Source organism: Trichomonas vaginalis, chromosome III (genome assembly GCF_026262505.1).
Source record: "Trichomonas vaginalis G3 chromosome III, whole genome shotgun sequence".
Classification (NCBI taxonomy): Eukaryota; Parabasalia; order Trichomonadida; family Trichomonadidae; genus Trichomonas; species Trichomonas vaginalis.
In genome coordinates, this window is record NC_067205.1 from 19,192,478 (window position 1) to 19,220,195 (window position 27,718).

The 27,718-nt window shown below is 33.1% G+C and overlaps 15 protein-coding genes and 1 pseudogene across 16 annotated transcripts, besides 2 other annotated features; 10 read left to right on the forward strand and 6 right to left on the reverse strand.

The window, feature by feature from the left end:
- Positions 1–813: 813 nt before the first annotated feature.
- On the reverse strand, positions 814–1,570 carry TVAGG3_0729070 (annotated as a pseudogene). Its single transcript has one exon. A coding segment is annotated over exon 1 (757 nt).
- A 1,416-nt stretch (positions 1,571–2,986) lies between these two features.
- On the reverse strand, positions 2,987–4,093 carry TVAGG3_0729080 (uncharacterized protein; the record flags this gene model as incomplete). Its single annotated transcript, XM_051244424.1, has 1 exon — positions 2,987–4,093. One exon carries the CDS (start codon positions 4,091–4,093, stop codon positions 2,987–2,989), a length of 1,107 nt encoding a protein of 368 aa, XP_051091011.1.
- A 1,034-nt stretch (positions 4,094–5,127) lies between these two features.
- Positions 5,128–5,270: a mobile genetic element.
- Positions 5,271–5,314: 44 nt separating this feature from the next.
- On the forward strand, positions 5,315–10,814 carry TVAGG3_0729100 (coagulation factor 5/8 C-terminal domain-containing protein family; the record flags this gene model as incomplete). Its single annotated transcript, XM_001309850.1, has 1 exon — positions 7,551–10,814. One exon carries the CDS (start codon positions 7,551–7,553, stop codon positions 10,812–10,814), a length of 3,264 nt encoding a protein of 1,087 aa, XP_001309851.1.
- A 1,452-nt stretch (positions 10,815–12,266) lies between these two features.
- Positions 12,267–12,904, forward strand: TVAGG3_0729110 (protein of unknown function, DUF4106 family; the record flags this gene model as incomplete). The annotated part of the gene is made up of 1 exon (XM_051244425.1): positions 12,267–12,904. A coding segment is annotated over one exon (638 nt), but the record flags the coding sequence as incomplete, so codon positions are not given.
- Positions 12,905–13,375: 471 nt separating this feature from the next.
- TVAGG3_0729120 (protein of unknown function, DUF4106 family) lies at positions 13,376–14,473 on the forward strand (the record flags this gene model as incomplete). The annotated part of the gene is made up of 1 exon (XM_051244426.1): positions 13,376–14,473. A coding segment is annotated over one exon (1,098 nt), but the record flags the coding sequence as incomplete, so codon positions are not given.
- Positions 14,474–14,617: 144 nt separating this feature from the next.
- Positions 14,618–27,718: part of a mobile genetic element that runs on past the window's edge.
- TVAGG3_0729140 (protein of unknown function, DUF4106 family) lies at positions 15,220–15,537 on the forward strand (the record flags this gene model as incomplete). The annotated part of the gene is made up of 1 exon (XM_051244427.1): positions 15,220–15,537. One exon carries the CDS (start codon positions 15,220–15,222, stop codon positions 15,535–15,537), a length of 318 nt encoding a protein of 105 aa, XP_051091014.1.
- TVAGG3_0729150 (protein of unknown function, DUF4106 family) lies at positions 15,691–16,646 on the forward strand (the record flags this gene model as incomplete). Its single annotated transcript, XM_051244428.1, has 1 exon — positions 15,691–16,646. A coding segment is annotated over one exon (956 nt), but the record flags the coding sequence as incomplete, so codon positions are not given.
- TVAGG3_0729160 (protein of unknown function, DUF4106 family) lies at positions 17,674–18,207 on the forward strand (the record flags this gene model as incomplete). Its single annotated transcript, XM_051244429.1, has 1 exon — positions 17,674–18,207. The coding sequence occupies one exon, from the start codon at positions 17,674–17,676 to the stop codon at positions 18,205–18,207; it is 534 nt and encodes a 177-aa protein (XP_051091016.1).
- Positions 20,355–20,507, forward strand: TVAGG3_0729170 (uncharacterized protein; the record flags this gene model as incomplete). Its single annotated transcript, XM_051244430.1, has 1 exon — positions 20,355–20,507. One exon carries the CDS (start codon positions 20,355–20,357, stop codon positions 20,505–20,507), a length of 153 nt encoding a protein of 50 aa, XP_051091017.1.
- TVAGG3_0729180 (uncharacterized protein) lies at positions 21,137–21,742 on the forward strand (the record flags this gene model as incomplete). Its single annotated transcript, XM_051244431.1, has 1 exon — positions 21,137–21,742. A coding segment is annotated over one exon (606 nt), but the record flags the coding sequence as incomplete, so codon positions are not given.
- TVAGG3_0729190 (protein of unknown function, DUF4108 family) lies at positions 21,810–22,229 on the forward strand (the record flags this gene model as incomplete). Its single annotated transcript, XM_051244432.1, has 1 exon — positions 21,810–22,229. One exon carries the CDS (start codon positions 21,810–21,812, stop codon positions 22,227–22,229), a length of 420 nt encoding a protein of 139 aa, XP_051091019.1.
- On the reverse strand, positions 22,523–22,701 carry TVAGG3_0729200 (uncharacterized protein; the record flags this gene model as incomplete). Its single annotated transcript, XM_051244433.1, has 1 exon — positions 22,523–22,701. A coding segment is annotated over one exon (179 nt), but the record flags the coding sequence as incomplete, so codon positions are not given.
- Positions 22,735–23,303, forward strand: TVAGG3_0729210 (protein of unknown function, DUF4106 family; the record flags this gene model as incomplete). The annotated part of the gene is made up of 1 exon (XM_051244434.1): positions 22,735–23,303. A coding segment is annotated over one exon (569 nt), but the record flags the coding sequence as incomplete, so codon positions are not given.
- TVAGG3_0729220 (uncharacterized protein) lies at positions 24,111–24,566 on the reverse strand (the record flags this gene model as incomplete). The annotated part of the gene is made up of 1 exon (XM_051244435.1): positions 24,111–24,566. The coding sequence occupies one exon, from the start codon at positions 24,564–24,566 to the stop codon at positions 24,111–24,113; it is 456 nt and encodes a 151-aa protein (XP_051091022.1).
- TVAGG3_0729230 (organellar and viral DNA polymerase type B) lies at positions 25,104–25,638 on the reverse strand (the record flags this gene model as incomplete). The annotated part of the gene is made up of 1 exon (XM_051244436.1): positions 25,104–25,638. A coding segment is annotated over one exon (535 nt), but the record flags the coding sequence as incomplete, so codon positions are not given.
- On the reverse strand, positions 26,563–27,459 carry TVAGG3_0729240 (organellar and viral DNA polymerase type B; the record flags this gene model as incomplete). The annotated part of the gene is made up of 1 exon (XM_051244437.1): positions 26,563–27,459. One exon carries the CDS (start codon positions 27,457–27,459, stop codon positions 26,563–26,565), a length of 897 nt encoding a protein of 298 aa, XP_051091024.1.

Below are 27,718 nucleotides of genomic sequence, written 5' to 3' on the forward strand. Positions count from 1 at the left end.
AAGGAGGAGGAGGTACTGTCGTTAGAGGTTTTGGTGTTGCAAGTGGTTTAATTTTATCTGCTTTGATTTTGGATTTCATTCCTTCCTTCATTAATTCTGGATGTATTCTATTCATTTGTTTTAAATATGCTGTATATAAAGGTTTGATATACTTTCCTGCTTCGAGTTTATGTTGAAGGATGAATTCCAAAAGTTGATCTTCATTTAAAAGTCGGCTGAATATGGTTTAACTAATGAATCATAAATTAAAGCTTGTGCATCATTTATGGTCTGAAGGACCTGGGTGTTTTGTTCCTTTTGTTTTTGCGGCTCAGGATTATATAATTTATATAATTCATCAATATCTTCTTCTGTTAATACTTTATTTTTGAAATCTTTCAACTGTTTAAGCTGTGATTTAGTTTTTCCCTTTGAATATTCATTATTTTTAATTTTGTCTTTAATTTCAGAAATTATTTTATTATGATATTTCAAAATTTCATTTTTATAATATGGATAATAATATTCCATATCATCACCCGTTATATTATTATTATATTTTTGGAGATATGCTTTTAAATCATAATAATTAAGAAAATTTTGATTAAATACTAAATCACCAATTAAATTTTTTAAATCTGTGTTATTCATTTATATAAAAATAAAATAAATGTTTAAGGGTGCCCACCTCTTTGAATCATAGTATCAAAACCATCATTAACGGTTCCTTCTTCTAAAACGGTATCAAATGGTGGCGGTTGTTGTTGCTGTTGATGCTGTGATGGGATTTAAAAAATTCGTTGTGGTTCCTTTTGTCTCTTCTGTGACATTTCATTAAATAAATGGCATACAACATCCATTTTCACAACATACAGCCTTAGTGTGTGCTCCTGTTAATGCAGTCTTACCGATTGTTAAGCGAGTCATTGACCCATTTTTAAGTTGTAAATTAATATTCTGACCATCAAATATCAATTTATCATTTATTATATCCAAATAATTTTTAGGTGTTAATTGTTTATTTTGTCGTAAACTAACACCTTTCATTTTTTGTGCAATCTTTTTAAAATCACTTCCATCAATTGAACCGTTGAATGATGTATAACACTTAGGACATAAAGCAACCATGTTATCACCTTGTTTCTCAATTGCTAAACCCAATAACTTCTTCTCATGTGCTTTTTCTTCAGCTTTATTCTTTAATTTAGGTTTAAATTTCTCATCAAAACAGAAGAAATCAAATGGTGCGAATTTGAAAATGTTTTTATCATAAAATTGTTTTCGTAACAATTGCTTGAAATGCTTGAGTGTTAGGAAGATTTGGGTCGCCAGCGATTGCCCAATAAGATGAATCAGTATCACCTTCAATGAAATGAAAACGATTAACATCCATGCATTTATACATAAAATCATAAATGAAAACCAAATACCAGTATTTAGCATTATCTAAAGTGAAGAATGCCTCTTGTAAACATGTATCACATCTATAAAATCTATCTTTGAGCATCACTTGATACGTATCCTCTCCTATTTCTCTTATGTTTTTAAACTTATTTGACATACATGCAACGCGTGACTTCTGTGCATTCATTATTTTAGTCTTTGCGTAATTTTGTGTATTCATTGCATCGTAACCATATGATCCATTAAGCGAAATCTTGCAAAATAAACTTTTTCCTTTATTTCCTTCTAATTCAGCCTTTTGTCTTTCGTTCATAAATTCGTTCGCAAATTCATTAAAGCAAGTGTTTTTAGTAAATGTTAAAATTGATTGAATGTCATCAATGATAAAATTAAACTGTCTATTAGATACCAAAGATAATAAGAAGAAAATGGTTGATATTGGTTGTGTGTTGATGCTAACTGAGTTAATTTCTCTGTTTCTGGTCAACTGGTAGATTGTTTGATTTCATGTAATTATACATAAAACTGCCAATTGTTTTTTCATCTGTGATAATATCTAAGTTTCTTATTATCGGTAAAAAGTTTATGTAATCATTAATGTATTTTTCATCAATGTGACCCTTTACTTCAGCCACGAATAAAGTATTTTTCTTCTTAATTATTCCCAGTGCTTTTGCTTTCTTTGTTGCTGTATCACAAATGATAACACCATTCAATCTTCCCGGCATATACATTTTATGGTCAGTATATTGAATGAAATCATGAGGATTAGATGAAAATGATGAAGGATATAATGAATTAAAATCAACTCCAACGAAATGAGTCATAATGTTGGTGGTGTCCTCATTTGATACAGTTTTAGTTTCTGGATTATATGAAAGTTTATTAATGTGCGTGATTCCTTTAAGATTAACACGATGTTGAACATTTGATAGACCACCAGTAATTCCATTACGGAGAATGTGATAAGCTTCAACTGAATCTAAAGTCATTGGTAAATTATTTTTTAATGCATAATTTCTTAAATTGATTCTTAAACGTTGAACATCTTCATCTTTATTTGATTTTACGACATTGCAATAACAACACATTAACTGACAATTTTCTTTGGTATGTGGTTTTTCATTATCGATTCTATCCAATGTTGGTTTATTTACATATGTAAACGCTTTACCACACATTTTGCATTTAGATGAAAGGATTAAATCGTGATAGTATTGATAGTCATCCATTGAAACATTGTTTTTGGTATCTCTTTTCGCCTTTTCATCTTGTTTCTTATATGAATCAATTTTATATTTCCAATACTTTTTTGTTAATTCAAAACTTGATTCCACATTTTCTTCTTCTGGATATGTTTCGTTAGGATTGAAGTTCTTATATGCTAACGCGTAACGAATCATTGATGCATTCGATGATAAAGAAAGATTATGAAGCATGTCAATTTTATAAACAAATGTTTCTTCGATAATTTTATCAATTGGGTCAATCATAATTTCAACGTCTTTATTGCAATAATGAATAAAATATTCTAATCTATTCTCAAAATTTTTAGCATCATTGAGATATATTTGATAATCTGAATCGGATATTGTTTCTTGTGTTAATGCTGAATAAAATGAATCTTGAGTGAATGGTTCCTTTTATATAATTCATCTTCGTAATTCTCCCATGTGATGAATTGATAAGGGAAAAAGGATTTAACACGTGATTTATTGTTTCCGAAATCTTGAGTGAATTGGTCTAATGTTCCACCCGCTATATAATTTCTGATGTCAATAAATCTTAATTCATATGGACAGTTTGTTTTCTTTACTATGACTTGCTTAAATTGAGAAGAAGAACCCAGCATTGATTTTATCTTCCATTTTGCAGTATTTAAATCACGAAGAATTAAATTTAAATCAAACTTTCCTGAATTAAAACCAATGATATTCACTTTATTAAATTCTTCATCTAAAAGCTCTTTCATTGCTTCCTTTTGTTTCTCATTTAATGTATTCATTAATTCTTCATATTGTTCAATATTTGATTTAGCAACTAATGAACAGGTTGAAAATAAAAATTCAATCCAATCAGAGATGAACGAATCACTTGATGTTAAGCAAAAATTCCTCGTAAATGTTTTATCACGGTCTACGACCTCGCCGCTTTGCGGCTTTATTTTGACAGTTGATGATACCATAAATGGTTTTAAGTAAGCGTTCAAAGTTGCACATTCAGAAAGTTGAAGTTCTTCTTTAGTCTCTAATGTTTCGAAGTCAAAAGTAATATAATATCTTGTTGGTTTATAATATTCCTGCAAATTATGTGCTAATAGCCATTGATATATCTTCTGTTTCGTGATATGTGGTGCATATGGTTGTTGTGTGTTTTGCAATTGAACGTCTTGAATTAATCTTCCATTATTTTCTTTACATTTCTCACAATGTTTTAAAAATCTTCTTTGGTTTTTCCTTTCTGGATCATCACGGATAGAATATACTTCTTCTTTGCAAAAGGGGCAAACTTTATATCCTGTGAGTGCTTCAACGTCTGTAATTCTGTCAGCGTGAAGTTTTCCACATGGACTCTGTGTTAATAAAATATTTACTGTTTCAAATTCTGGATCTATCATTATTGATTCCACTAATGGAAAGTCTACCTTGTTAATGTCTACGTCTTCTGGTTGAGGGTCACAATAATAAAAATCAATATTAACGTTTAACATTCTTGCTAACCTCTCACTTTCTGATGAAATGTCAAATCCTTCATATGCATCTATGCTTCATTTAAATAACTTCTACGAGTTTTAGGATTAACACCATCAGGAATGTTATAGAAGCGTTTAAATAACCTTCTACCTTCGGCTCTTATTTGATTATCATTCATTTTAGCTGTTCCATTTTTATTCATTTATGTAAGAATAAAAATTAAAAAATAAATAAAAATAAAGTTTATTTTTTTAAAGTCCGAGACTCAGAGAGTCCAGGGCTAAAGTCCATAAAATGAATTAAGAACACATAAATTTTTATCATCTGCGACGTGACGAATACATTTTAATTTACTCAAGAATGCGTACCCTGATACATTAAATCTAATTCCTGTCTTATTTAATTTCACAACTTTGAAAAGGAATGTATGAATAGCTATAAAATGATGAGATGATGTTTTATGGGTTGCTTCCATTTTTTCTGAAATAAATGAATAAATATAATGCTTATACGTTTTCATATCTTTATATTCTTAATAACGAATGGTATAGACCTTTCAACTTCGTCTTCCTTCGGTGCTGTTCTTTCATATGAAACATTATTGGTATCTTCAATAATGAAACCACAATCGCATAAAATTTTATATGTACCAATTGTTTCTTTTGATATTTTATCTAACAAATCAAAAACTTTATCAACACCTGTACATTTATTTAAATAATAATTTGTGTAAATATCATGGTCTTCTTTCTTAATCGTATTTGTTGCATATGTTACATTTTTCAGTGCTTTTTTGAATTTTTCAGAATCAAGAGGAGGTGAAAGTAATATACATGGATAATCTCCATCGTCAATAAATTGTAACTTATGTTTATGAATAAATTTTGTGCCTTCTTCTGAAAGTGTTTCGTCAATATCACCATCTAATAAATTTTTAGTAGATTCCAAAAAGTAATTTTTATATCTTTCCTCATGTGATTTTTGAACTTCTGATTCTGAAGCTGGGATATTCATTAAACCCTCTACTTCATTCTCAGCATTTCTCAATTCCTTAATTATGATTATCTTTCTTTAGCTTTACATGCTGTATGCTACTTTTGTCTTTGAGACATTCCATGATTTAAGTTAAGAAGCTTTAAAAAAATGCAAAAAAAATTGAATACTTTACTGGCTGGGCAAATTTGTCGCCGCCCCAATGCTCTTCTCAATTTTTTTGTGAAGAAGAATCAAAGATTTGTGAAGAATCAGAATAGATATGATATATTCATCAAAATTAAATTATCATACCCAACTCTTTATTTCTTTTGTTTGGCAACTTTTGCCAAGGGAATAAGTGGATGAATGTTTTTTCTAACATTGATATTAGAAATTGAACTTTCAATATCAGATGGAGTTGTTACGGCCACAGGGAGTGGACAAATTACCCAAGAAATTATGAAAAAGGTTAATTCTGCTTTAGTAAAACAAGTTATCACAACCCAAGGTGTGACCGGGATTGGGGAAAATTCTTTCCTATTATTTCTTAGACTAAAATCATTACATCTTTCCAGCACAATATCCACATTTATAGGAAGTGCACTTAGATCTTGTTCATATTTCGAAAATTTGACACTAGATGAGTCTAATCCTTACTTCGTCCTTGATGATTACGGCTGTTTACTTTCAAATGATAAGGAAAATCTTTATTATGTTAATCGAAATCTTAAATCTTATGTTATTCCCGAAACAGTTAAAGCATTACATACTCATGCATTTCATGGCTGCAATTTTCTTTCGACTCTTATAATACCATCAAATATAGAATCCATACAAACAAGTAGTTTTGACACATTTAGAGTAATTACCATTGAATTTGCTATTGATTCTCAAATAGAAGTTTTAAATCCTAACATTTTTCCTTATTGTACAATGCGTAACATTTTTATTCCTAGATCTGTAAAAAAAAAATATGAATTATTGTTTCATGAACTGTTCTAGTTTAGAATCATTTATTTTTCTAACATCCATCACAGGAACAATTCCGATTTTTACATTTCTTCATTGCACGAAATTAAAATCGATTAATTTACATGAAAATATTACGAAGCTTAGTTTCAGATCTTTCGCTGATTGTAGTTCATTGGAATACATAAAAATACCTAAGAATATAAGTTTAATTGAATCTCGCTGTTTTGAAAACTGTATTAGTTTGAAAGAGATAAATTGCTATAATTGTCAGGAATTCGGCAATTTCACATTTAGAAACTGCACTAGTTTAACTAAGTTTATATCTCAATTGGATACAATGGTGATAAATGAAGGAATGTTTTCATATGCATCTAATTTAACTCAGATTGTTGGGCCATCATTTACAGTAGTTATGAGTTTTGGTTTTCATTTTTGCAGAATTATTGGTAATGAATTAATTAAAAATGTAACAAGGGTTGGAGATTATGGATTTGAGCATTGTGATAGAATCACAAAGATACCAGATGGCATGGTAACAATTGGACATTCTGCATTTAGAAGTTGTGCCCTTTCAGAAATTGTTTATCTACCAAATTCTGTTCTTTCTTTAGGAAGATTTTCTTTGTGTGACACTAGAATGAAATATTTACTCTATTGCGGAAATTGGGATTCAGCTTATTTTCGGATTTAAACCAAATATTAAAGTATATGTAACAAATCTTTATAAAGGTAAAAAATTCGGCGATGTTGTTCCGATTTTTAAGAATGAGTGTAAGATTAATATTATTACAGACACTTATAATCATATTTTATCTGGTTCTTATCTGAAGTTACATAAAAGGCGTTAAACATTTTCAAGGCTAAAAAGCTTTCATTACTTTTTCAAAACGATTAGAAGCTCTACAAATGATAAATGAAGCTTAGAAAGAGCTCATCCAGGTTTGCAAAAACGATATAGCTTGTTAATAATATCAACAAGGAAATGCTTATTTTTACCATGATTTTCATAAAAGAATATTCAAAGTTCTTGATTAGAGCTTTTGCTAATTCATATCATTAGAAGAAATTTCACTTCCAAAGATATTTCATTGGATTGGATATTATTGTTACCAACACATTCTTATGATCATCATTATATAGATTATGGAATATTGCATAATAATCCAAATTCAATCTCAATATTAAAGTGTACTATCCATTATCTCTTAACATCATAACATACTCAACGAGTTCTGATCATCTGCTATTGAACAAGCCTTTAAAACAGACTACATATATGATTGCTTTAAATTGACCAAAAAAATTGAATACTTGCTTTAAATTGAACATTCAATTTAAAGTTCGTCCCATCCTTTGTTGGTTTGTCTACTTTACATTCCAATTTTTTTTTCAAAATTGAAATAAAAAAGTTGACAAAATTGAAAGACTGGATCTGAACTTTTTATGAAAATCTAACTTTGTCCTTATTTCGGGAATTCCCAAACATTTATAAAAAAACGTTGCATTCAATTTATTTTACATCAAAAAATGCTTGCTTTTTTTCTTCTAAGTATTTCAGTTTCTAAAGATATAATCATAGCTGATAAAGAAAAGAGTTATTTTAAGTGCATGTATCCAGCACAATCAGATAAAAACCCAGATGTTTGGAGATATTTCCACGGATGTGATGAGATTGCGAAAGGTATACGTAAGATCACCGGGTCGAAGATGGATATCATCACTGATGCAAGTAATGAAATGCAAAACCTTATTTTAGTTGGACCTACAAAATTATCACCCAAAAATCAATATACACCCACTGTAAGAGGAACAGACTTTTTTGAGATTCGGTTTCACAATGGAAATCTTGCTATCTTAGGTAATTGGTATGGTTTCTTATACGGATGCTTTGAAATACTAGAAAAGTATGGTGGTGTTCGTTACTACGCAAGTTGGATGTATGTTTATCCACCAGCCGATTCTTTTAAAGTTCCAGACGATGTTAACATAATTTCGAAATCACCGTTTCTTTATCGTGAATTTTGGTCATCAGATTTCACCTACACAGATTTTAATGAAAAATCAAGAGCAAATGTATGGTTGCCAAATTACTACGATTGCGAATCATTTGCTTATTTAATGAAATCAGATAAATATCCACTAAGTCAATATCCTACAAGATTTGCCGATCTTGGTAATGGACAAAGATCAACCTGGGTACCATGCTTATCAGATGACTTAACATTTGAAATATTCATGGATAAGATTTTAACAGATTTGCGCAAAAGGGAAGTTTACTTAGTTGATGTCAGCCAATCAGATACAGGCGAACATTGTTTATGCGAAAGATGTATGGCTAAGTATCATCAGTACGGTGATCGTTATTCCGGTGTTAATTTATGGTTCATAAACAAAATTGCAACGGCATTAGAAAGTGAATTTCCAAATGTATTAGTTAGAACGTTTGCATGGGGATTTACGCTTGATGCACCAGCGAACATCAAGGCTCATAAGAATGTAATCATCAGAATAACTCCAATTATGAATGATTACGGACATCCATTTGATGGAAACTTCACTGATGAAAATAGACATCTTATGAAAGAACTTGATAAATGGAAGCAGGTTGCAAATCATTTCTATGTTTGGGAGTATTCAACAAACTTCATACATATTATGAGTTTCCATCCAAACTATCACACAATTGCGGCAAACATGAAAATGTATGCAAGATACGGCTTCGAAGGTGTAGGTTCGCAAGATGCTAATTTTGTCTTTGTTGATTCAACTGGCAGATTTATTCCAAGATTCCATAGTGATATGCAAGAATACAAGGCATATCTTACATTGAAGCTGTTGTGGGATCCAGATCAAGATGCTGATTATCTTGTCAATGATTTCTTAAATGGTTTTTACGGTCCAAGTGCAGCTCCATATGTTAAACAAATTCTTGATGATACAAAGGATCTTATGTTCAATGATTACAAATCATTTGTTACATTAACACATCATGATGCTCGTCTATGGTTTATTCCACAAGAATTCATTGATCACATCAAAAATCTTTGGGATTTAGCAATCAAGGCAAGTGAATTAGATAGAAAGATTGATCCTCGATACGTTTACAACACAAAGATGGGTCAACTTTCATCACTTTACACACAATTCATGATCTATAAAGATCAAACAGTCAAACCATATATCAAAGATGGAAAAGTTTATATTGGAGGCAACGAAAAGCTTACATATGCAGCTAAAACTATGATGGAAAGATGTCCAGGACCATTTGTTATCAATGAAACATCAAAAGGAGCATGCGCATTCACATATAACACTGCCGCTGATGCACCACTTAGAACATTAATTAAACAGTATTCAGAAGGTGTAGCAGTAGATATTATTAAGAGTGGAGATTTTACAGCAATTTCTGCACCTAAATCAGTTATTGATGGCAAAATCATTTCACTGAAGAAAGGAAATACAGAATTTTTACACAGTGAAGAAGGAATTTATTTTGGCTACTTCACAAACACAGCAGGAATTTTTACACAATATTCATATGATTATCGGTTGAAAGGAAAAACAGATTCAACAGTTACATATACCGTAACTTCATCCGATAAAAGCTATAGTACAACAAAGAAATACACAGCAACAACAGAAGGAGTTAATTTTGACGTTCACTACACAAGGAATGTTGCAGGCTCAAATATGCGTCCAGTTATGATGGTTACATTGAATATCAACGATGGCACATTTGTTGGTTACAAGATTGGTAATAAAGAATGGAAATCGAAACAATTGATGAACAACATGGAATTCGATCATTGTGGTGGTACATTAGATGGTGTTGGCCAAGTCAGTGTTATTGATCCAACAAGTCGAAAAGGTGTCGATATCAAAGTTCCAGATTATTTCGAATCAGTTGTTATCCACATTAACAGGACATCACAGAAGATTCGTCTTTCATTTGTTGGTCCATATGTTACTCCACCACAAGGTTATTCTGTTGACCACCACTTCGAAATTCATCCAATTGAGAAAAACATTAAAGCACCATCATTCACTAAATCATTTGACTACACTACACATGACCCTAAAATCAAATATGGACTTGCTAAAGGAGATAAATTTGTATTTCCAGACTTTATGATGAAATATGAAAATTACGGTGCCGAACGCGTAAGTGTTGCAGATCCTTTGTCTTCTACAGGACTAAGTGTCCGACTTGGTCATACAATTTGGCCAACAATTTATTTCAATCCACAAAATGTATATCCGTACTACTTCTTTAAGGAAGGAGTTTACAGAGCCAATTTTACAGTGAAATGTGTTAATCCAAAATTAACTGATTTTCAATATGCTGTTTATGGCTACAGTCATCCTTACGATTCCAACTATGATGGATGGTATATGCCTCCAAAAGATTTCGGTGATAACGAATACAAAGTCATTGTAGTACCAAAAGCAACAATGGTTAATCATCGTGTGGAATTTGTTGTAACAAACAAACCGGATTGCTGTGATTATATTCACCTAAGCGAATTTTCTTTTATTGTTGAAAAACCGCCAACACAAGATTCAGTGAAATCATGGCCAGAACAAAGTCTTAACAGAATAAAGTCTGCAAACCATACTGATTTAAATAAATCAGAAAAATCAAAGAAATGGATTCCAGCAGTAATTACAGTATGTGCAATTGTTGTTATTGCTGCAATTGTTGTCGGAGTTATATTCATTGTTAAGAAGAAGAAATCAGATGGCTCAAACGATGTAGAAGAGAGAAATGAATCTCAAATGAGTATTGCATAATTAAATATTTTTTTTCATCTATGTAATTCAATAAATACTTGGTTTTTATTTAAAAAAAATCTTTACTCATGACGATAGATCATTGGGAAAGCTAAATATTTGTCTTTGTCAAAATCTGTGTATGTATTTAATCAGAGTATATCTTAAGGATATTAAATCCAAACAGATGAAAGATGTTTGTTTTTATATAAGATTATATCTTTTGAATACAATTTATTATTTAAAGCTATTTTACAATATTGTATTAGTTTAAAATTCTATATTGATGAGTTTTGATTGAACATATTCATGATAACAGGATTTGAAATAAATGCATGAATCAAAATTCATTGAATTTAATAGAAAGTTATATATTATGTCTGTCTTTCTAGAGACATTGATTTTTCTAGCATGAGCTTTTCTATTTAGTTTTAGACTTATAATGTAATGATATGTATAATAGTAGTTTTAAGTCAATATTCTCATTTGATAAAAAAATAGTGCAATTCTAGCATCTTTTGGAAATAAACCATCAGTATTTTCATATTTTATATTATTCTTAAAGAATGAACAATATTAAAAAAAAAAAAAAAAAAAAAAAAGGGTAGTGGGGCCTCCAGGCACTTCGTGCCCTCTAGCCCTGAAGATGTTTAGTATAAATGAAGTATAAAATGAAGTTTTTTTGAGTATAGGGGGCTTCCCAGGGGCGCAGCCCCTTCTAGCCCATAAAATTTTTTGAAAGTCGTTGCTGTTGACTTTTTTTGTAGAGCACTCAAAATAGTACAACTTTGTCCGGACAAGTAAGGGTCTATCGTCGCTACAGGAAAAGTTACGGGCGTTCCAAGGAAGTATACTTTGAGAGACTCTTTAGAAACTTTAGACGTTTTACATAACCATCCATGCTTTTACTTTACATCCGATAAAAGTGGTTTGGAAACCGTTATGAGATGGTTAGAGGACATACATGACTATGAGTTTAGATATGACAAAACATGTACGATGAAATCATGACAAAACATGTACGATGAAGTCTTGACAAAACATGTACGAAGAAGTCTTGACAAAACATTTACGAAGAAGTCTTGACAAAACATTTACGAAGAAGTCATGACAAAACATTTACGAAGAAGTCATGACAAAACATTTACGAAGAAGTCTTGACAAAACATTTACGAAGAAGTCTTGACAAAAACATTTACGAAGAAGTTTTGACAAAACATTTACGATGAAATCATGACAAAACATGTACGATGAAATCATGACAAAACATGTACGAAGAAGTCTTGACAAAACATTTACGAAGAAGTCTTGACAAAACATGTACGAAGAAGTCTTGACAAAACATGTACGAAGAAGTCTTGACAAAACATGTACGAAGAAGTCTTGACAAGATAGAATATGAGAGAGGTCCTATAAACCGGAGAAAGTGTCATATAAACATCTGTCAAAAACCGCTTTTTAACTTCACTTAAAATGCCACGTAAGCTACGTAAGAATATACGTAAGAGGAAGAGAGCATTGAAACATCCAATAGTAAAACTGACACCACAACAACAGTTGCAACAACAAATGCTGAATGACCCCACTATGTTGCAACAAATGTCAAGCAATCCTATGCTTTTAAACCGAGTTCTTGGTGCACAGAGTGGAGGTTTAAGAGCGGCACTTTTAGCGAAAATGGCAGGCTATGGTGGAGCTGCAGACGGAACAGCCTATAACCCTCAAAGTCAAATGAATTTGAGTTCACTCAAAAATCAAATATCAGATGTCAAAAAGTCAAACATAGACATACAGAAACAAATAAGTGAAAACGAAAAGAAACTAGAATATGACAGACACACAAAGAAACTCAATGAGTTAAACGTAGAGAAAAAGAAGAAAGAAGAACAACTGAAAGAACTAAGTACAGAGGAATATGCGAAAAAAGTGTCAGAAAAAGCAGCAGAAGTAGCAAAAATGGAACAAGATGTTATAAATTTGAAAAACCATACTACTCAATATAAAGTACTGAAAGATGAAGAGATAAAACAAAAAGCCCTGAAGACATATATGGATAGCGATGAGTATAAAAAAGAAGTTGAAGCAAATGTAAAGGCAGAAAAACTTTTACAGTTGCAAAACCAAACCGTACAGTATGAAAACTTAGCACAAGAAAGTAAAAATAACGACGCAGCCATGCAAAAGGCAATGAAAAGCGCAGAATATATAAAAGCTAACAATGACTGGTTAGATGCCCAAGCCAACGCTAAAGCAGCCCAGCTTATAGGGTCAATAAGGACAAAAATACAAGCGGATGAAGACAGTTCAAATGAAGCTTTAACGAATGCTGACTTTAAGAACGCCTTCGAAGCTCTTCATAGTAAGGTGAAACTAGTGAACGACTTCTCATCTGGAAAGAAACTGAAGTCTGAAGGTTTCGACAAAGAGTTAAAGAAGTAGCACAAAATATGACGAAAATAACAGATGCAGCAACGAGACAGGCAGTTCAAAGTGCCTATGACGCCGTTAGAGCAACTGTTGTGGAAAGTCAAGAAAAAGAGTTACAACAGACCAAAACAGACCTAGTAAATGCTTTCTTAAAAACGAAAAGTCAGGTAGGACATTATGCTGCAGATGGAACATATGTGCCAGCTGGTGGAACTTATATACCAGCTGGTGGAACTTATATACTAGCTAGTGGAACTTATATACCACCAAACCCTCCAAGAGAAGCACCTGCACCAGGACTACCTAAAACATTTACATCGTCACATGGACACAGACACAGGCATGCACCAAAACCAACACAACAACCAACAGTTCAAAATCCAGCACAACAACAACAACCAACACAACAACCAACAGTTCAAAATCCAGCACAGCAACAACAAACAGCACAACAACCACCTCCACAACCAGCACAGCAACCAACAGTTCAAAACCCTGCACAACAACAACCACAAACAGAGCAAGGACATAAAAGAAGTAGAGAACAAGGAAACCAAGAATTCTTAAAAATGCTAAAGGAAGATTATGGTTACCCAGCTACTCTTGACTTTAGTGACAGATATAAAGAAGCTATTAGAAAGTTCAAGGAAGGAAATACTGACCCGAACCTATTTAGCTTTATGGCTCAGCACCAAATGGGATATAATTTCAAACCTGGAAAATACAAACTCGCTAAGGAATATGATTTAATAGCATATCATCCAAATGACATGACTGAATTTACTCCGAGATATTTGGTGTCAGAGCTAAATGACAATTCAACTATCTTCATGAAAAGCGTAAAAAATAGAGACGGAACGAAAGAAGAAAGGGTTATGAATGCGGATGACTTAAATAGGGAACTTGTTAAAAACGGTCTCGGAATATATGAAATGCCAGCAGATGAGGTACAAGAAACTCCACAGGAAGAAGTTCAGATACAACCAGACATGGAAGAAATAGTTCAGCAACAACAGCTAGAAGAGCCTGAAGGAAACGAACAAGTCCCTCCTTTGGAAACTAACTTCACAGAACTAGATGAAGATTTGGAACAGCCGAAAAATCTTGACCCTCAACAAGAGTATGAGGTGAATATGGAATCTTTCCAAGAGTCTAAGAAAAATTCGGCTGACATAGTAGAAGAATATCGAAAAATGTTTGCCGACATACAAAAGACTCCAACACCAGATGAAAATATTCAGCATAGAATGGAAGTACTGAAAGAAAATGTACGCAAATACAATAACCCTTTTTACTTACGACCATATAACGTTCAATCTTTGGCTGAACTCGGTGAAAATAAAAGGTTAAATTTCAACAAAACATATAGAAATGAAACATTGTTTAAAGTTCATTCAGAACCTAACCAATATGGAAACAAACCTACTTTTGTTTCTGCAGACTATGGAACTACAATGAGATGGGGTCATAAAGCTAACCCGGATAGGTGGTTCATAAACTTACAACCACAATTCCAAGAAGTTGTAGACGCAATGGAAGTCAATGGTGAACCAGATATAGCTGGTATTTTCAGCGCGGCTTTAATGCCATTGAAAGATATGAAAGATGCAGATATTTGGACCAGTATGAAATGAACATGGCTGATGGAAATATAACACCTGACGTTCTAGAACATTTATCTCAAAGAACTACACAGAACCATAAAGATGGTATATTTGGTGAAGAGTTTAGAAAGAAAGTTAGGGAGAGAGAAGGAAGAGAACCTATTGTACATGACCTTGCAAACGAAAGTTTACAAAATGTCATAAAAACTTACTTTGCAGACAATGAACCGAGAAGGGATGAATATTTAAGTAAACTCAAATGGACAGTACCAAATGAAATGTTAGTATTGAAAAACATGTTCCTTGACAAAATAAAACCAACTACAGAAATAAATGACGCAAGCCTGAAACGTTGGGTAAAAGCTTTCCCATTCACAAAAGATATTATTGGTAACATGGAAAGAAAACCAGAATGGCTACAAAAACATATATTTGGAAACGAGCTTATTCCATATGGACAAGCTCTGTTTGAAGAGCTTGAACCGGAAACTCAGGAAAGAGTCATGCAAACAATAAGCGAAGACTCAAATACAAACTATGACAAAATCTTTCTAGGATATAGGTTACCTGAGATGGGCGACCAGAGCCCAAAGGCAAAAAGGACATGGGAAATTTACAACATACTAGGTGAACATGAGGCAAAGATGCAACAACTTGAAGCAGAGGGCAAGTTACCAAAAGCGACACCAAAGAAGAAGAGTAGAACAAAGTGAAAGTAGTGAAGAAGTAACTTCATCTAGTGAAAGTAGTGGCAATGAAGGAAAAAGAAGAGTTAAAAACTCAGTCAGGAAGAAAGTAAAGCTTGGTCCGAGTGGGTTCTATTATGACACATAAATCCAACTATTCTATATTTTTACCCATATGAAATGTACGCCGCTCAGAATATAACGCCAACAGTTTTGGATGCCATGAACGGAAATGTTTCCGAATGGTATAACGAATGCGACAATGCCATTAGAAGGTCAGAAATAGTTCCTGGAACTTACGAATATACAACTGCTGTTTCTTATGGAAACGTAGGTGAGTTTGGAGAAGGTTCTTCAACAACAGTAGATATTGCTTGCGACAGGTTTCATATAATTTCTATTGACAACTCATTCTTATACGTGGAACAAGACATTGAAATAAAACCTTCTGCCAAGTTGTCTGACAAGAAAGGTTGCAATGGAATTTTCTATGTCGGATACCAATATGCTCCAGAAGTTTTCATGGGATATAAGATATATTCTAACTCTGACTTAGTTCAAACAGTAACATGGGCAAACTATGAATGGTTCGCTTTGAGAAACTCAGTACAACCACAAGCTAGAGAACAAACAGACCAATATGCAACTATTGAGAAAATAAGAAGACTTGACCCTAACGTTCCAGGAGTTTATGTTAACCTTTCTGGACAAACTGCAGCAGCAGTAACCAAAGTAAAACTGAAACTTAGAGTTCCTTTGTCATCTTTCCTCATCTTCAGGTTTTTAAGATACTTGCCAAACTGGGCAGGAAAAATTTCTATCGAACTTACTCCAAGCAAAAATAACTTAGTCATTGCACCAACACAAGACCCATTCACTATTACAGACGTAGCTGGAACTGGTGGAGCCAAGTTCTGTGACTTTTGCAAAGACAAAGTTGACTTAGACTTTGGTTTCTCAAACTTCAACACTGAAGTAAACTATTATTTCAATGCTGCTGGAACTGCTTGGGACCCAGTTAAGTTCACATGCGAAAAATTTGAATGCAAGAGAATAGAAAGCAGACTTGCAGTCTATATGTTGGACCCAGATATTTCAAATGCTTTAGCTGCCAAATATATTGCAGTTCCACTTATGTTCCCTATACACCAAATATCTGTCAAAGACTTTGCAGGTGAAGTTGGAAACCAAAGTGCTGACCCAGGTGCAAGAACAGATATTGCTTTAACAACTGCAATGAAACATGCAGATACTATGTTTGTACTGTTCAGACGAACTATAAATGACTATTCTTGTTTCTACAACCCCGGTATTAAATATCATATAAACATAGATGGCAAATATTATCCAAGAGAAGAATATTCTACAGTTGAAGATATGAGGTCATACAACTTGACATTAGATGCTATGAACTTTAACAACAACTTCACAACAACCATTAACCCTGAAATGCAAAGTTCTATTATGCCATATGTGAAAGTATGGACTCATACAGGAAGTCAAAAAACTCAATATACAAATGGAGACCGTTCAAACTTTTGGCTTGGCATTCCATTTGCTGACTCAGAAGACTTTATGGGTGGTATTTCAACTGTTGGTACTGTACAAATACAATATACTGGTGACAGAGACGGTCCAGATGAATTGAAAGCAAAGAAGTTTACAAAACCAATAGCACTTTTCACGGAAGATGCTTTTTGAAGATTCGTTCGATGAAACCTGCTGGGGCTCCTCAGATTGGCATAACGACAGCTTCCATCGAGCAGATTTTGGCAGCAGGTCAGTAAGTTGTTCTTGAACTGACTTCTCTCCGTCAAATATTGACAGTACGCCAGTTTTGACATAATATTGTATTATAAACTTTCCTTTAGAAATATCTGTAAGTTTTGTTGTTATATTTTTGTCTGCTTCAAGAACTTTCACCATTTCAGTTATACCAACTTTCTTTGCTTTATGAAAATATTTTGGTTCAGCAAAGACTGCTATTCTATAACATTTACCATTGTTTGTATAAAGAACTATTCTGTCAATGTATTTGTATTGTTTGTGTGTGTAAACTTTGTTTTGCTTCAATTCGAAGAGATACTCAAATACGTCCATCTTTTTATTCTAAGTAAAATGTCATTTCCGAAAAATAGAAGCGTAAGTGTTTCAAAAGGTTTAATGGCGGTAGCAGATGTGAAGTTAAATTCACCAACTCAAACAAACAGTCAAAGTGTTATTGTCAATGTCAAAGAAAGAGATGTTGAAGTGGGGAAACCATACGAAGACCAAGATGGTATAACAATAGTTCCTGTAAAAGAACCAACATACCCTGAAGTTAGCAGAGACTTAAGTTCTGTTGCAGATATTCGAAATGACTACCAACAACTGAAAAACAAACTTCAAACTCAGGAGAAGATTTGTCAAGCTTTAGGTATAATGTTAAACTTGGTCGAACACAACCCTGTAAAAGTGAACTCATATGTCATTGCACCTCATGAAGTTTTGAAAGAACTATTGAAACTTTTGACAGAGGCAGACGATATAAACATCAAAGAAATAGAACCCGACATTAGTTGCTGTGGTGTTTCATATAATGTCATTGACAAGATATACGTTATGAAAGGAGGTGAAACGTTGAACTTAAAGTATAGTTTCCCAGACGTTATAAAAATATTTGACGACCACAACATTTCATTAAAATTTATTTGCTAAGTAAATGGCAGAAGACACAATGGTTTATACTATTACGACTAAAAACCCTGAGTCATATAATTCTATAACAACAAACTTACAAAGTCCTCAAGGACGATATTGTAAACTAACTTTAAACACAATGACGACTAAAGCTTGTTTTGCTCTTTTGACACCAGAAGATTTTATTGTTGTGAATGGTAAAAAATACTCCTTTGAAGATACTTACTCAGATATACCACCAACAGGTTTTGTTGACTTATTTAATACTTTAAGGACGAGTGTAACATGTGCTGCAACTAGAGCAGGTTTCATTATGTTTGGATGTCCGACTGAGTTTACTATAAACAATATGAGCTATAATACAAAACTTATATCTGGTTTTTACTACCAACAGTTTCCTATAACAGGAAAAGGTGTCATACAAGGAATGTCTGTTCCATTGACTTTAAGTACACCTATTTTATATATTGTTTCAAACTTAGGTTCAAAGTGTTATTCGAATGTCGACAGAAACTACTATGACCAAAAGATACTTATGCGTATAAACAACACTTTCTCTGCTGGTTTGCCTATTGTAGAGATGCGAGTTTCCGAATTTTTTTAGCCCTGGGATGTCATAACCGCTGCGGTTTTGTAAAATTTGGGATAAATTTTGACAATCCATTTTTTGTGGGATGTACGTTTATATCAATTTGCTCGGCGTTTGCCGAGCTATTGTACAATCCTACTCGAATTCATTACGCAGCCCTGGTCACTCAAAGGCCAGGGCATACAATTACAAAATAGTAGAGTGAGACTCTTCTAATTTCTTCCAATCACAAGGAAGATCTTAGAAGAGCCTCACTCTACTCGAACACATTACGCAGCCCTGGTCACTCAAAGGCCAGGGCATACAATTACAAAATAGTAGAGTGAGACTCTTCTAATTTCTTCCAATCACAAGGAAGATCTTAGAAGAGCCTCACTCTACTCGAACACATTACGCAGCCCTGGTCACTCAAAGGCCAGGGCATACAATTACAAAATAGTAGAGTGAGACTCTTCTAATTTCTTCCAATCACAAGGAAGATCTTAGAAGAGCCTCACTCTACTCGAACACATTACGCAGCTCCTGCTCAACAATGAGCAGGTCTTACCACTTTGAGAGGCTTTCGTTCGAGTTCTGATGCAGATCCCAACGCGAGCGAGAGTCTCTCAAGCAAGCTTCTAATTCGTAGCTAGAGTTTCACTCTTATGAACTGGCAGCCAATTTGAGAGACTTTCGCTCGAGATCTAATGAAAAATCAGAACTCGGCCAAAAATTGCCCAAACAGGTTGTAATTCGTAGCTATAGTATTGATCGTATGGATGTGTTGCCAATATGAGAGACTTTCGCTCGATGTCTGATATTGCATCAGACATCGAGCGAAAGTCACTCAAAACAGCTTAGACATGTCTATTTTGACGGCATTAAATGATTTCATAGGAAATGTCTCAGTTGTTAATTAAGTTCACGTGAGCTTTTATGAATGAAAATAAGTAAAAAAAAAGAATTTTCTCAAAAAAAATTGTGTACACATTGAAATTTTTATCTATAAATTTAGATATGTCATCAATAATATAATATAATTTTAAATTCGTGGAGTACACTTGGGATAATTGAATATGGGCTACCCCATCCCAACCTCTCAAACTTCCTCTGAATTTGGACAAGGTATCCCAATCCCAAAGACCTATCTGAATAAAATGAAATAAGTATATTATATATATTATTTATTTGCTAATAATGAGCATAAATCGCTAAAATTATGAAGAAATTAAAAATTAAAAATTAAAATTAAAAAAATGTTGATTTAATGAGAGAATATTGTATAAAAATAGAATTATTAGCTAAAATACGTATTAATTTTATGATATTTCAATCACATTAACGAAAATCGCCCATTTTTAATTCAAATGGGCGGGAAAAAAATAAAATTCCAAAAAAAAATTGAATTGGGGAAACGATAGGGGACGGGATATGAGAAACCCCATATGTTTGGGAATTTTTCGCATCACTACCTATTGTTCATTCGAATGCAGAGTTTTCAGCTTTAGTAAACTCAAACACTTTAGCAAACATAAACTTAACCTTAGTTGACGCAAACTTTGTTCCTGTAAAACTTTTATGTCCTATGTATTTGTCAATGACGGCAGAAAGTTTCGAATTGGAAGATGCAACTGGTGAAAGTATTGTATTACAAGAACAACTTCAACAACAAATAGCTCAAGAACAACAAATGCAACAAATAGCTCAAGAACAAAAAATGCAACAAATGCAACAACAAAGTCAAGAATAAAAAAAAATATTTTTTTTATTTTTATAAAAATGTACAGAATAGATGTTTCAGATTTTTATGACTTCCAAGCGTTCAGAAATATGTGTCCATTTCGAGACTATAACAAAGCAGTCGAGAATTTGAAACGTTTAGTCATTTATGTCGACTCTGCCCCAGAATGTTATGTTATGAAAGAATGGGATGTAGTCTTTAACAAACCAAGAGCAACAATAGTTTCAGAACAAGAATGTAAACAGAAACTTAAGAAAATAAAAGTCGTACAAGTTGGCATGAAGATGTTAGATGCTTGGGATATCTTATTGTCAAAACTTGAAGATTTTTCAGTTCGAGGTATAAAGTTCTATACACCTTCTCCAAACTTCTATTCTATCTTCACTGGATATAAATACGAACAAGTAGAATGGAAAGAAAATATTATAGAAGCTTGGTTAGACCATGTCAAAGAAATTATATGCAATGGAAACGAAAGAGTCTATGAGTATATCTTATGTTGGTTTGCAAACATCTTACAACATCCAAGTGCTAAGAATGAAACTGCTCTCATTATAATTGGAAAACAAGGAACAGGTAAGAACACATTCTTTACAGATATTTTGTGCAAACTGTTAGAAGGTTATTCGAATCCGAATATGACAAACTTAGAAAACATCTGCGGTAAATTTAACTCTTCAATAGAGAATATGAAACTTATAGTATGTAACGAACTTCAAAGTATAGATACAACAAAAGTTTTGAACTCAGATGCTTTGAAGAGTCTTATAACAGACAAAGTTGGAGTTGTTGAAAGAAAATATAAAGACCAAAGAGTTTGTGAAAATGTTGCAAACTTCGTTATGGTTTCAAACAATGCTGTTCCGATGAAGTTAGAAAGTTCTGACAGAAGATATGTAGTTGTCAGAACGTCAGATTCTCATATGCAAGATACAGAATATTTTGACGACTTAGCAGAAACTTTGACATCTGACTTTTACAACCACTTGTTCTCATATTTCATGACATTAGATATTTCTAAGTTCAATCCAAGACAAATTCCACATACCGAAGAGAGACAAACATTGTTAGAAGCAAACAAGAGTGTATATGAACTGTTCATAGATGAAACTGACTTTGAGTGTTTAGATGAAAGGTCATTGTACGATTCGTATAAACAATATTGTCAAGAATATGGTTATATGACAGCGTCTAAACGAACATTCTTGGCAAATGTCAAAAGTCTTTTAGACGTACAGAATGGTGTATATACAAAGAAAAATTTTTCTGAGTAAATTTAAAAAAAAATATTTTTTTTATCCGATAGAAAAGATGACAAAATTCATCTCAGTAAACAAGTACATGTCAGGACTTAAAGAAGAACTAGACCCATTCACATATTTGAATGTTTACTTCTACCATTTTGAAAAGTCTTCATTCAGCAAAGTTTGGAACATCGAACCAGTTAAGTTTGCTATTGTGACTAAAAATGGTGCGAAATTTGAAGACTTAGACATAGAAGGTTTGTTAGCAGTCAAAGAAAGTTTTGACAGAAGGTTCTCAAAACTCGAAGAAGGTAAAGCATACAAACTTGTTATACCTTATGAACCAAAGAAAGCAGACGACTATGAATATTATGAGTCTAAAGTTGTAGAAGTTCAAGGTAAATTGGGTAAAAAGATTTTAGAGTCTAAGCCAGTGTTTGCTCCTAAAGAGGAAGAGAACATTGACATTGACCCAGAAATGTTCTAAAAATAAAATTTTATTTTTACATGTCATATCTCCCCTTCTCTGGAACTGGCTCTGGTTCTTTCTTCTCTTCTTCTACTTTCTTTTCTTTCTTTTCTCTCTTCTTCTTTTCTGGTGGAGTTATGTCAAATTTCTCAGAACCATATTTTTGTAAAAGTTCTTTGTCCTTTAATAGCTCTTCTATTCTGTTTTCTATTTCATCTTCAAGAACAGTGCATGTGTCTTCTTTGCATTCTAAGAAGTTTTGTTGGACTTCATCTCTCCAAGAGGCGTCATCTCTGTCAACAAGTCTGTCATTGACAAATTTTAAGACTTCTCTGCTTAATGTTTTATGGTTCTTGTCATATTCCCAGAAACAGAACTTTAGAACAAATTCACCTTTCTTGTTTACACTATGTAAGATTTTATGGTCGACAGATGTTTTGCTGTCGAAAAGCTTGTCTCGAATATAGATGGCGAAATCGCTAGACATTTTCAAAAAGATAAAAATTTTAATTTTTCTAAAAATATGTTAGAAAAAAAGTTTGCTGACATTGACAAAAAATTTGAGAATGTTTTAAATAAGAACAAGAGGAAGTTGGAAAATGCTCAGATAAAACCCATACATGACAAGTTCTTATTTGCTCAGAATGGTATAACAGGTCTAATTGCACCACCTGGGTCGGGTAAGACTTTCACTTATCTTAAAATGGCTGCACAACAACAAGAACTAGATGAGAAGAACCCATTCTATGAGTTAGTAGTCATTTGTAGTACTTCTGGTCAATTTGACCAAACCGTCAATTCGTTCAAAGATATTATAAAGAAGTCTAAGTTAGTATGTATAAAAGACTCTGAGTTGTTAGATTGGATAAAGAAGTACCAAAGAAGAGTTTTGAAGTACAATGCTATAAATGAGTATATAAATTCTAAGTTTAAAGACCCAAATGAGGAAATGCAGAGAATATTAGAGAAGAAACACTTCAGAAACAAACAGAAAGAGATAGAATACATTTCGAAGAAATTGCAATCTTACGATTGGAAAACGTACCCTCACAGATGTCTTCTTATCTTAGATGATTTCGCCTCTCATCCTTTGTTAAGAACAGAGAACAAGATATGTGTCGAATTCTTAAGAAGCTCAGACACTTTAACATCTCAGTTGTCATTTGTGTACAGACAGCCAAGAGTTTAAGTAAGGATGTAAAGAGAATACTTACTGACATTGTACTTTTCCCCGGATTGTCCGAAGACGATTTCATGGAACTTATGAAAGAGTCCATGGCAGGTAAGTTTGACAGACATGAACTATGGGAGAGGTACAAAGTCATACAAGACCCTCATACTTCTTTCAGAATTCATATCTACGCAAACAAAGTTCAAATTGTAAAAAGTCAAGCGTAAAAATGTAAGTGTTTGGTCTTAGTCTGTTGTGGTGCTGGGGCTGTCGGTTCTTCTGGCTTTGGAATGGACTCGGTTGGTGGTACGTCGGACATTCGTTTGTGTCCTGTCGGAAGGAAGAACTTTTCCAGTTGTCGGGAAATTTTTTTCTGTCGGATGGAAGAACTTTTCCAGTTGTCGGGAAATTTTTTTCTGTCGGAAGGAAAAACTTTTTCTGTCGGAAGGAAAAATTTTTTCTGTCGTTCGACCAAAAAGTTCTCAATTTTCGAAAATTTGAATGGTTTACGGACGAACAACAGGAAATTTTTTTCCTGTCTGAAGGAAATTTTTTTCCTGTCTGAAGGAAATTTTTTCCCTGTTGGAAGGAAGAACTTGGAATGTCGGATGGAAGAACTTGGAATGTCGGATGGAAGGACTCGGAATGCCAGAAGGATTTGACAAGACAATTTACCTTATAGAGCTACCTGAGCCATCTGAAGTCAAGCGTAAAAATAAATGGTTCATCTACTCTGCTTGTTTGAAGTTGTCAAAATACTCTGTTATTTTTTCTTTCAGTAGCGGTAAGTCTTCTTTGAAGGTAAGTATTGTACAACCTTTAATATCATAGTGTGTTTGAGGTAACGTATCTTGAACTATTTGTTTCACATCTTCATTCGGTGTCATTGAAATCGGTAAGTTTTCGCGATAGAACCAATTTCTGTCAGATTTGTAAATCTTAGCAAGGTCGTAAAAGCTTTTGTTGTTTCTTCTGACTAAATGCAACATAACCATATCTCTGTCTTCTTCATTTTCCATCTCTTCAGTATAAATCATATACTTATAGTTCTTTTCCTTTCCTTTTGGTACCGAACGTGGTATTCTTTTCTGAATGTTTTTGTCTTTTGCTTCAATGACTTCATCTTTTGCATGAAGTTTCTTTTCCATCTCTTCACGTTCTTGTCTATGAATTTCATCTAACATCATGAAAATATAACAAGCGTAACGAGGTGAAGCCCACATTGCAACAGCATTTACAAGAAGTCTATGTACATAATATCCTCTCAAACCGTTTGGCAATTTTTCACGATTTTCGTACGGAATCTCGACCCTCGGTTTTCCGAGGGTCGCAAACATATGAGGAAATTCTTCTAAAAGTTCTTTTGTCTGTTGGTTTTCAAACCAATGATATGCTTGCTTTGTAGAACGAAGAGCATTCAAAATACTTTGCATTTGGTACATATCGTCTTTGACCGAACGAATGAGACGGAGTTGTTTGTTAAACTGTATGTACTCGTATTCTTCATTTATAGCTTCATGAACGATAGCAGTTGTTGTGTTCTCTGATGTTGACATATCTGTCCTTATATTCCGGATAAAAAAAATATTTTTTTAAAAACTAACTTTATTTTCTGACTTTCACAAAAGACCAAAAATAAACGCTTTACATGTATTTTTCAGCAACTTCGTCAAATAATTTTATAGCTTTACCTATCTCATCTACTTCAAACGTTTCTTTACCTTTCGTGGGAGCACCATACATTTTCTCAAACTTTTCAAGTAGTTCTGTTTCAGCAGCTCTCATATCGTTAACGAACACAACCTTAACTCTATTGACTATACTGTCATATCTTTTAGTTATATTATATGTTCTTCCTATCTTATATCTCTTTGTATTGAAGTCCTTCGGTTTCTGAACGATGTAAAGTAAGCCTTCACTGCAACGTTCCGTATCGAATGAACCATATGTTATGAAGTTATATCCAACAACTGGGTCAATCCATAACAAAACTATTGGTATAAGACTTTTGTCGATGAGATATGCTCTTGTTCCATGAAATGCTACTGATATCATAAGCTCAGGATTTCTTGTCAAAATTTTCTGACTAGAAGCAATTCTAACCCAGTCGATTGCTCTCTTTCCAGATGGAGATATAATGTCTGACAAAGAATATTTCTTGTATTTCTTTGAGTATCTTACGTTTAAATCACCAATTCTAACCACTTTGGTGTCATTGTCTATCTTTCTAACTGTTTCAAACTCAGTGTTTGTCATTTTCTGTTTCTTACATACAAAATAAAAAAAATTTTTTTTAAAAAACTAACTTTATTTTTTCTATCTTGTATCTTAAGGAAATTCACGATTTTCATGTATAAAAGATATGATTTCAGGGATTTTTTTACGAAGTGTTAAAGTTCTCTTCGTAAAAAAATAACAGTTATATAATGAAATTTAGTCATTTTTTCAGCAAAAATATATTTTAGGGTAGATGGTTTTCATAGAGTTTTATGCAAGACCGAAAAAAGTCTAAATCGCAATTTTTTACGATTTTCATGTATAAAAGATATGATTTCAGGGATTTTTTTACGAAGTGTTAAAGTTCTCTTCGTAAAAAAATAACAGTTATATAATGAAATTTGGTCATTTTTTTACGATTTTCATGAGTTTTAGGCGACCAGGTTTTTTTCCCTACTCGCAATTTTTTACGATTTTCATGTATAAAAGATATGATTTCAGGGATTTTTTTTACGAAGTGTTAAAGTTCTCTTCGTCAAAAAATAACAGTTATATAATGAAATTTAGTCATTTTTTCAGCAAAAATATATTTTAGGTGTCACCAGGTCCCTCGGTCCCTCGGTCCCTCGGTCAACTAACATCTTTTTGAAAATGGTGACAACATGACATTTTGACAACAACACAGGAAATAAACTTCTTCGTATATGTTTTGTCAAAACTTCATCATCGTATATGTTTTGTCAAGACTTCTTCATCGTATATGTTTTTTCACCTCTTTTTTTCATGAGGGTCACCAGGTCCCTCGGTCCCTCGGTCCCTCGGTCAACTAACATCTTTTTGAAAATGGTGACAACATGACATTTTGACAACAACACAGGAAATAAACTTCTTCGTATATGTTTTGTCAAAACTTCTTCGTCAATGAGCGTAAATCAGACAAAAATATATTTCTACCATAAAGTTTCACAAGCGTTTTACATGGTATATGTTGTGATGGTTCATGACTTTAAACAGTTTTGTGGCTTCTATTTCTTCTTTTAGTACATCGAATGTTTTAACAATGCCGAAAGTTTCTTTATATTTCTTCTTGACATCAGATAGAAGGAAATCGTCAGCTGTTGGATAGTTTTTGTTCAGAAATGTCAACATGTCCATTTTATCTTCTGCTGGTTTCTCTACTTCTTTCTTTAAGTCAGCATAGTCGTTTCTCATACGTTCTATCTCTTTGACGGAGTAGTTATATTTCTTCATTGCTGCTTTACATTTTGAACATTGTGGGTTCATTTTAGCATTGTACATTGAAACCTTACCTGCTAAAACAACTAAGGCGTAAATGGTTTTCTTTAACTCAAAAGTTGCGGGTTTTATTTGTCCGTTCCATACTTTACCTCTTCTATCTTTATCTCTTATCTGCCATACACATTTTGCAACTAACGAAACAAAGTTGTCGTAGGTCTTAAACTCCCCAGATTTATATATGTCAATGAAATATACCATATCGCAGTCTTTGTGGTTGCAATGAAATCCAAGAAACTCATAGTTTACCTTACGTATGAACTTCTTTATTTCAACTGAGTCAGTTGCTTTGACTTCTATTTCATCGAATTCAGGAATAGTAAGCTTTTGTTGTTGTATTTCAGGAAGTTTAGGTAGATGGTCAATAATATCCTGCATTTCATAAAGATACTGTTCATTTGTTTCATCTTTCGCAGTGCAATCTAAATCTCCTTGGAGAAGTTCCTGCTTTATCTTCTGGATTTCTGTTTCGAAAGTATATGAAGAAGGAATGAAGCTTTTCATCTCTACTAACATTGAAGTTGGGTTCATGACTAACGAGTTTGGTGCTGTTGTTGCTAACATGTTCTTACAATAAAAATAAAAAATATTTTTTTAAAAAAACTAACTTTATTTATTTCAGCACAAAATTCATGAGTTTTGGTTGAAAAATACGGTGAACCAAAAGTGGCTCGACCTCAAAACAAGCATTTTTGTGAAGAATATACCAACCGCCGGAATTCCGCGGGTTGCTTTTTATACAAAATTCAACGGGTGACAAAACATTTACGAAGAAGTCTTGACAAAACATATACGAAGAAGTTTATTTCCTGTGTTGTTGTCA